This window comes from Theropithecus gelada, chromosome 11 (genome assembly GCF_003255815.1).
Source record: "Theropithecus gelada isolate Dixy chromosome 11, Tgel_1.0, whole genome shotgun sequence".
Lineage (NCBI taxonomy): Eukaryota > Metazoa > Chordata > Mammalia > Primates > Cercopithecidae > Theropithecus > Theropithecus gelada.
The window spans coordinates 81,691,767-81,701,245 of record NC_037679.1 but is presented as its reverse complement, the minus strand read 5'-3'; the positions used below and the strand labels follow the sequence as shown (position 1 = coordinate 81,701,245).

Sequence of the window (9,479 nt, the reverse complement as noted above, 5' to 3'; positions counted from 1 at the left end):
TTTTTTTTTTTTTTTTTTTTTTTTTTTTTTTTGAGACGGAGTCTCGCTCTGCCGCCCAGGCTGGAGTGCAGTGGCCGGATCTCTGCTCACTGCAAGCTCCGCCTCCCGGGTTCACGCCATTCTCCTGCCTCAGCCTTCCGAGTAGCTGGGACTACAGGCGCCCGCCACCGCGCCCGGCTAGTTTTTTGTATTTTTTAGTAGAGACGGGGTTTCACCATGTTAGCCAGGATGGTCTCGATCTCCTGACCTCGTGATCCGCCCGTCTCGGCCTCCCAAAGTGCTGGGATTACAGGCTTGAGCCACCGCGCCCGGCCTAATTTTTTGTATTTTTAGTAGATGCAGAATTTCACCATGTTAACCAGGCCGGACTCGAACTCCTTACCTCAGGTGATCCACCCACCTCAGCCTCCCACAGTGTTAGAATTACAGGCGAGAGGCACAGTGCCCGGCCAACTTAACAATTCTTAAAGCAAATCCAATTTACTACCCCTGCCTTATATTACCCGTAGTGCCCCAGAACAAAAACAAGTTTCCTCAATCCCGTCCCCTTTATACCACATTACAGAGGGCATTAGTGGCATTTGGCTTGATTGATAAATCAGGGAATCCTTATGAAGTAAAGAATTTCTCTTTCAGGAATTCGTTGTGAAGATAATGTTACTTGTTATTTGCTGTATTTGAGTAAACTTAACATATAGCTTGTTTAGTGTGCATACTCTCGTTAGCGAATTTAATGAGTATGCACACTACTCATTTAATAGAGTGAATAGAATGAACAAGAATTCAGTTTTGGGCCGTGCACGGTGGCTCACGCCTGTAATCCCAGCACTTTGGGAGGCCGAGGCGGGCGGATCACAAGGTCAGGAGTTTGAGACCAGGCTGACCAACGTTGGTGAAACCCCGTCTCTACTAAAAATAAAAAAATTAGCTGGGCATGGTGGTGCGCGCCTGTAATCCCAGCTACACAAGAGGCTGAGGCAGGAGAATCGCTTGAAACCGGGAGGCAGAGGTTGCAGTGAGCCAAGATCGTGCCTTTGCACTCCAGCCTGGGCGACAGAGCGAGACTCTGTCTCAAAAAAAAAAAATTCATTTTGTTTTGGGATGAATTTGTGTTTCACGTTACCACTTCCTTTGCAAATGATAAATTTCTTCAACTGCTAGAAGTAATTTCCTAATTTAGAGAAGTTTTCCTCCCATTTTATTAGATTACACAGAATGGCAAGATTTGCTTGACCTTTTAGTTTTGACTTTTTGATTTTTATTAAATTGAAGACTTCACTAAGGGCTGTTTAATATAAAAAATTATCTGAATGTCTTGATTGGCTGGCTTGTTCTCCCTCAAGAAACATTTAGATAATTCTGTAAATTTATTTACTACTTACCATGCTCTAAAATTTACTCAGCTTTCAATGTTACTTGCAAGATGTAATTTCTTTTCACTTGTTAATTGGAACTGCATATAAAAACTATGCCCATTTCTGACTAGTCAATTCAAAAATGTTTAAAACCACTGTTGTTGTGTTCTTCAAACGTAACTTATACTATCTTAAGAATGATTGCTTTTTCTTCACATACGGGTTATCAGTAGCCGAGGGATGCTAAAAATTTAAAATTTTATGGAAATTGGCTTGTCTCTGTACATGCACATATAGGGAGATATATACATAATGGTTTTATATTGTGTTATTTTAAATTTATTGAAATTATTTTTGCAGGTTGGAAAGGGCAAAGAAATTACAAGAGCAGCGAGAAAAGGAAATGGTTGAAAAACAAAAACAACAAGAAATAGCTGCAGGTAATTTTGTTGTTTTTTTTTTTTTTTAATTCTTTTTTAGTCATCTCGATTTGAGCTCTTCAGGTTTTTTTGTTTTTCAGACAGAGATTTGCTCTGTTATTCTGTGATCCTCCCACCTCAGCCTACCAAGTAGCTGGGACTACAGGCCCACATCACCATGCATGGCTAGTTGTTTTCTTAGTTACTTTTTGTAGAGAGGACCTTTCACTAGGTTGCCCAGACTATTGTTGATCTCGGGCTTAAGCAATCCTCCTGCCTCAGCCTCCCAAAGTGCTAGGATTGCAGGCATGAGCCACTGCGCCCAGCCTAAGTTTGACATGCTTTCTGTAGAAAAATTGAAAAATGTAGAAAATAATAGGAAGAAAATCACCTATGATTTCTACTTCCCATCAGTACACTGTAAAAGTTTTAGTGTTTTCTCACTTAAGTGTTTTGTAGCTTGTTTCTGATGTGGTCCATGTGGATAATTTTTGTTGGTAAGTTGGTAATGAGTATTTTTGTTCATGTAACACTGTAGTCATCGCAACAGATTTTTTTGTTGTTGAGACGGAGTCTCGCTCCATCGCCTGAGGTGGAGTGCAGTGACATGGTCTCGGCTTACTGCAACCTCTGCCTTTTGGATTCAAGTGATTCTCCTGCCTCAGCCTCCCGTGTAGCTGGGACTACAGGTGCACACCACCACTTCTGGCTAATTTTTGTATTTTTAGTAGAGACGGGTTTTAGTAGAGACCATGTTGGACCAGGATGGCGTCGATCTCTTGACCATGGTGATCGCCCGTCTCGGCCTCCCGAAGTGCTGGGATTACAGGCGTGAGCCACCACACCCGGCCCCAGATATCTTTTACCATTTTGGAAATGCAGTTTGTGCAAGAAAGTGAACTGATGTGAAATACGTATTTCTCTTTCAAGAAATCAAGTTTTTAGACATAACAAACATGGCAGATTTTGAAAAGTATCAGGCCTGGCTCAGTGACTCACTCCTGTAATCCCAGCACTTCGGGAGGCCAAGGCAGGTGGTCAGGAGTTCAAGACCAGCCTGGCCAACATGGCGAAACCCCCGTCCCTGCTAAAAATACAAAAATTAGCCAGGCGTGGTTGCATGCGCCTATAGTCCCAGCTACTCGGGAGGCTTGAACTCAGAAGGTAGAGGTTGCAGTGAGCCAAGATCATACCACTGCACTCCAGCCTGGGTGACAAGAGCGAGACCCTGTCTCGCAAAAAGCAAAGGAAAGAAAATTATGACGAAGAGCTTACTGTTGATTTGGCATGAAATTTAATCTGGAAGATGGTTTTTTTTTGTTGTTTACATTCCTGGTAAACAGTAGCGCTTATTTGAAACTCCAAAGGTTTACAAATAGCCATTTTGTTTTTAATACATCATTACAATCTTTCATAACTCTGGTTCCCATAATGTTGGTAAATTAGAACTTTTTAAGGTTATATTCTGGACTGACAAAAATAGGTAATCAGAGGTGTCTTTGTTTACAGAGGACTGCCTCAATCACAGTGGAAATACCAGGGCTTTATTGAACAACTTGGCCTTAGCATAATACCTGCATACTGTTGTTGTTTGGTTTTTTTTTTTTTTTTTTGGAGACGGAGGCTCATACTGTCGCCCGTATTGGAGTGCAGTGGCACGATCTTAGCTCACTACAACCTCCACCTCTGGGGTTCAAGTGATTCTCCTGCCTCAGCCTCCTGAGTACCTGGGAGTGTAGGCGCCTGCCACCACGCCCAGCTAATTTTTCTGTAGTTTTTAGTAGAGATGGGGTTTCACTATGTTGGCCAGGCTGGTCTCAAACTCCTGACCTTGTGATCCGCCTGTCTTGGCCTCCTAAAGTGCTGGGATTACAGGTGTGAGCCACTGTGCCCAGCCTTACCTGCATACAGTTTTTCAGATATTTGATGTGAGCATCAAACAAAATGTCCATGAGAAGATTTCATAAATTTAAAAAAAATAAGGTTTTATTTTTTTGTGATCATACCTTAAAGACACTAGTTCATTTCCACCGAAATCATACCTCCTTACTATTTGCAGAATTCTCTGTCCTCAAAGTAAATAAATGGGTTTTTGTTTTGTTTTGATAACGGAGTTTCCCTCTTGTTGCCCAGGCTGGAGTGCAATGGTGCAATCTTGACTCACCACAGCCTCCGCCTTTTGGGTTCAAGTTATTCTCCTGCCTCAGCCTCCCGAGTAGCTGGGATTATAGGCATGTACCACCACGCCCAGCTAATTTTGTATTTTTGGTAGAAACGGGGTTTCTCCATGTTGGTCAGGCTGGTTTCGAACTCTCAACTTCAGGTGATCCGCCCACGTTGGCCTCCCAAAGTGCTGGGATTACAGGCGTGAGCCACCGCGCCTGGCAATAAATGGTTTTTAATGTATATCAAGGGTTTATGCAGAAATATGTCCATTGATAAACACAGTAAGTGTTTGCTAAAAACTTACTTGTGAGCTAATACACAGTCATTTCCTTGTATTTTGTGAAAATCCTGCCTTTTTGCACATTCATAGCGTTTTATAAATCATTTGTTAATGTAATTTGGAGATTTGTTTATGTTTTAAAAACCATTTTTATATCTTCTTCAAGCAGCTGCAGCTACTGGAGGTTCTGTTCTCAATGTTGCTGCCCTGTTGGCATCAGGAACACAAGTAACACCTCAGATAGCCATGGCAGCTCAGATGGCAGCCCTGCAAGCTAAAGCTTTGGCAGAGACAGGAATAGCTGTTCCTAGCTACTATAACCCAGCAGCTGTGAATCCAATGAAATTTGCTGAACAAGAGAAAAAAAGGAAAATGCTTTGGCAGGGCAAGAAAGAAGGGGTAAGTTCTCTTATTCTGCTCTTCTATCATTTATTCCTAATTAGTAATTGCTTAGAAAAACAAATTTGGATTGAAAAAGATTACTTTGGGCTTACCTTTCTAAGAACCTTGGATGGCCAGACGCAGGTGGCTTATGCCTGTAATCCGAGTACTTTGGGACACTGAGGCAAGCGAATCTCTTGAGATAAGGAGTCCAAGACCAGCCTAGTCAACATGGCAAAACCCTGTCAGTACTGAAAAGAAAATTTAAAAATTAGCTGGGTGTGGTGGTAGGCTGAGGCAAGAGAATCGCTTGAGCCTGTTACGCACCAGCTACAGTGAGCCAAGATCATGCCACTTAGCCAGGCGTAGTGGCGTGCACCTGTAATCCCAGCTACTTGGGAGGCTGAGACAGGAGAATTGCTTGATCCTGGGAGGCGGAGGTTGTAGTGAGTGAGTTTCCAGTGAAACTCCATGTCAAAAAAAATGAAAATAAAAAAATAATGCCACTGCAACGTCAGCCTCGGGCACAGAGTTGAGACCCTGTCTCAAAAAACAAAAAGCTAGGATAGTCTTATTTGCCAGTTGTTAATACTAAAATAAAACATAATTGATTGAAGTCAAGCTTTCGAAGAAAACTAATATTACGTAGTATTAAGGAAAAGAGACTACTTGGTTTAGGATTTTTCATAGATTATGAGGTACTGGTTTTTGTTTTTTGTTTTATGTTTTTTAAACATTATTTGCAATGACAAATGACATTAATTGCAGATGGCATATGCAGTTGCAAAAATTGCATGTTAAAAAAGGCCTATGACAGGAAAAGAATCCATTTTTTTAATTTTTGAGACAGGGTCTCGATCTTGTCGCCCAGGCTGGAGTGCAGTGGCGTGATCTTGACTCACTGCAACCTCTGCCTCCCGGGTTCAAGCAATTCTCCTGCCTCAGACTCCTGAGACCCTCCTGGGTCTACCAGTGCCCACCACCACGCCAGGCTACCTTTTTGTGTTTTTAGTAGAGACGGAGTTTCACCATGTTAGCCAGGCTGGTCTCAACCCCCTGACCTCAGGTGATTTGCCCGCCTCGGCCTCCCAAACTGCTGGGATTACAGGAGTAATAACCAATCTCTTGCAACCTCTTGCTTATATTTCTTTGCTTTGTGGTTTCCTTTTTTTTTTTTTTTTGGAGACGGAGTCTTGCTCTGTAGCCCGGGCTGGGGTGCAGTGGCCAGATCTCAGCTCACTGCAAGCTCCGCCTCCCGGGTTTACACCATTCTCCTGCCTCAGCCTCTGGAGTAGCTGGGACTACAGGCGCCCGCCACCTCGCCCAGCTAGGTTTTTTTTTTGTATTTTTAGTAGAGACGGGGTTATCACCGTGTTAGCCAGGATGGTCTCGATCTCCTGACCTCGTGATCCGCTCGTCTCGGCCTCCCAAAGTGCTGGGATTACAGGCTTGAGCCACCGCGCCCGGCCCGCTTTGTGGTTTCTTAAGTCTTGAAGTAATTAAACTTACATTGATTGAATGCCATCCATGCTGTTTGTTTTTTTCATTGAGACATTGTTGAGATATTTCATGTCCTAAAAAATATATTTAAATTTTACATGTTTTAAAGTTTAATGTTTCTTAACAGGACAAATCCCAATCTGCTGAAATATGGGAAAAATTGAATTTTGGAAACAAGGACCAAAATGTCAAATTTAGGAAGTTGATGGGTATTAAGGTGAGTTTCAAATATGCCAGGGAATCTTTGCAGTAGCTGTTAGCCGTCCTGCACTAATCTTCCCTCATTTTCTTAGTTCTGATCTTTGCTCAGGTGTCAGTGTTTGAGTTCTTTCCCACCACCTTTTGTAAAACAACAAGCAGTCCCATTCTGAAACATTCCTATCTCCCCTACCCACTGTCCTCCCTACACACACACTTAGTAAGAGAGACGCAGTCTTGCTCTGCTTGCTCTTGTCACTCGGGCTGGAGTACAGTGGTGCAGTCATACCTCGCTGCAGCCTCAAACTTCAGGGCTCAAGCAGTCCTTCCACCTTGGCCTCTCAAAGCCCTGGATCACAGTTCCAAGCCATTGCGCCCAGCCTCCATCCCCGTTTTCTATTTTGCTTTCCTCTGTGGCATTTATGCCCTGACTACTTCTACATACTATGTTTTTTCCAACCTACTAAACCGAAGTTAACTTTGGTACACCCTGCTATATTCCAGACCTAGAAAGAATATGGCTTTGTACTATGGAGGTGTTTAATAATGAATGGAAATTAAGTCATCGAGATCAAATACACATCCCAAAAGTATATATTTTTTTGTTTTGGTTTGGTTTTGTTTTGTTAGTAGAGATGGGGTTTCACCATGTTGGCCAGGCTAATCTCGAACTCCTGACCTTAGGTGATCCACCCATCTCAGCCTCCCGAAGTCCTGGGATTACAGGCATGAGCCACACTGCGCCCAGCCAAAAGTATGATTTAATAATAGTGTCAGCCTAGCTCACACCTGTAATCCCAACACTTTGGGAGGGCGAGGGGGGCGGATCCCTGAGGTCAGGAGTTCGAGACCAGCCTGACCAATATTGTGAAACCCCATCTCTACTAACAATACAAAAATTGGGACTGGGCGTGGTGGCTCATGCCTGTAATCCCAGCACACTGGGAAGCCAAGGTGGGCGGATCATGAGGTCATGAATTCGAGACCAGCCTGACTAACGTGGTGAAACCCCGTCTCTACTGAAAATACAAAAATTAGCTGGGCGTGGTGGCGTGCGCCTGTAATCCCAGCTATTTGGGAGGCTGAGGCATAAGAATTGCTTAATCCCGGGAGGCAGAGGTTGCAGTGAGCCAAGAATGGCACCACTGCACTCCAGACTGTGCAAAAAAATAAATAAAAAATAGTGTCAAGTGAGAGAATATTTATCTCCATCTGAATTCACTGTAATGTTTTATGTCTGATCTTTAGAGTGAAGATGAAGCTGGGTGTAGCTCAGTTGATGAAGAAAGTTACAAGACTCTGAAGCAACAGGAAGAAGTATTTCGAAATTTAGATGCTCAGTATGAAATGGCAAGATCACAGACCCACACACAAAGAGGAATGGGTTTGGGTTTCACATCTTCAATGCGAGGAATGGATGCAGTTTGAAAATGATGACACTTGTAAAGTTTGGGACTTACAGACTTCTTGTTCTGATGTCAGGTCCTTGTTCACCAAACAGCTAGCATTCTAGCTTGCATGGGTGTTGCATTGACTTTAATTTATTGAAAAATACAAATTTTTGTAAATATCAGATCAGTGATACTGGTGTTAGTGTTGTAATCAGGTTAAACCCACTTCCATTAAACTTGACAGGACTATAGAAGGACAATATTTTTTAGTTCATGAATTCTACTTTTCAAATATATAAAAGCTGCAGGTGGGGATAAAATCTCATACATGGATTTTTTCGTGTCAGCTGTCTTGTGTACTTTTGTACTTAACCTTGTACAGTTATTTTCATCTCTTGAAACATGAAAGAAATGTTATGTAGATGTTCTTTAGAAGATCTGGCCATTTGGTACATAATCCAGCACAGATAAGCTGGGTGGTGATGATAATAAAAATGGTTTTCTCAAAACTGGTGTTAATTTAAGTTACCTGGGATGTTTCTTTGAATTTGTTTTATGGTTTCTGTAGCATTTGGCAATTGCTGTTAGAAAACACTAGCTAGAAATCACCCCCACCCCGGCCCTTTTTAAGGCCAGTTAACTATATACTACAGGCAATACCATGGTGAGCAAAAATGTAAAAGGTGGGAGGAGAAAACTTATTAAAATAGTATGTTTTCCTATTATAAGGGACAGACTTGGTATTCAGTATTTGTCAAATATTACATGTGTTATTCAGGAAATAGATTAATGCATTAAAGGGATGTAAGCACTTTTATTTTAATAAAGTGCCTTATGACAAGTTCTTTGTATGCTTTTTGCTCATTATCCCTTTGGAGTCTTCTCCAACATAGACTATAAAATACTAAAATATTAGAAAAATTTTTTTCATTTTTGTTTTTGAGACAGGGTCTCGCTCTTTTGCCTAGGCTAGGTGCAGTGGCACAATCTCGGCTCACTGCAGCCTCTGCCTCCCAGGTTCAAGCAATTCTTCCACCTCCGCCTCCCAGGTTCAAGCAATTCTTCCACCTCCGCCTCCCAAGTAACTGGGATTACAGACCCACCACCACGCCCAGCTAATTTTTGTATTTTTAGTAGAGATGATATTTTACCATGTTGGCCAGGCTGGTCCCAAACTCCTGACCTCAGGTGATCCACCCTCAGCCTCCCAAAGTGCTGGGATACAGGCGTGAGCCTCTGCACCTGGCCTAGAAAAGGTTTTGTTACTAGATTGAGCATAAATCTGAAACTAAGGGGTAGAGGAGCCCTGCAAAACTTCAAGTTAATTTACTTCGTTACAACAAAGTAATAAGGTTTGGCTTTCCTTTGGAAAACATCACAGTATGAGAGCACATTACAATCAGGGAAGACTATAGGAATAAGATTGACAGCCTTATTTTAAAAGTTGGAATTAAGTCCTGCCAACTTGCTCATTAGGTATATTTTTCTTATACATGAAAATCAAGTGATGGGGTGTTTTCTTCTTTATGCTTTCTGTCCTAGGCTGGAGTGCAGTGCAGTAGGCTCCCCGGGGCTCAAGCAGTCCTCCCACCTCAGCCTCTTGAGTAGCTGGGACCACAGGTGCTCACCAACACACCTAGCTTGTTTTTAATTTTTTGTAAAGACAAGGTCTTGTTATGTTGCCCAGGTTGGTCTTGAATTCCTGGCCTCAAGCAGTCCTCCCACTTCAGGGCTCCCAAAGTGATGGGGTTACAGGTGTGATCCACTTCACCCAGCCAGATTATAAGAT

At 42.5% G+C, this 9,479-nt stretch overlaps 1 protein-coding gene across 4 annotated transcripts in view; it reads left to right on the top strand.

Annotated features, from left to right (window-relative positions):
- RSRC2 (arginine and serine rich coiled-coil 2) overlaps positions 1-8,531 on the top strand; it is a 22,944-nt gene extending 14,413 nt beyond the window's left edge. For 3 of the 4 annotated variants that reach the window (XM_025402123.1, XM_025402124.1, XM_025402125.1), the window contains 4 exons: positions 1,716-1,795; positions 4,390-4,619; positions 6,229-6,318; positions 7,548-8,531. In XM_025402123.1, coding sequence (XP_025257908.1) covers positions 1,716-1,795; positions 4,390-4,619; positions 6,229-6,318; positions 7,548-7,727 — 580 coding nt within the window. In that variant the 3' untranslated portion in view covers positions 7,728-8,531. Of the gene's footprint in view, positions 1-1,715; positions 1,796-4,386; positions 4,620-6,228; positions 6,319-7,547 lie in introns of all 4 variants that reach the window. The other variant, XM_025402122.1, reaches the window with a different exon arrangement.
- The last annotated feature ends 948 nt before the right edge of the window (positions 8,532-9,479 follow it).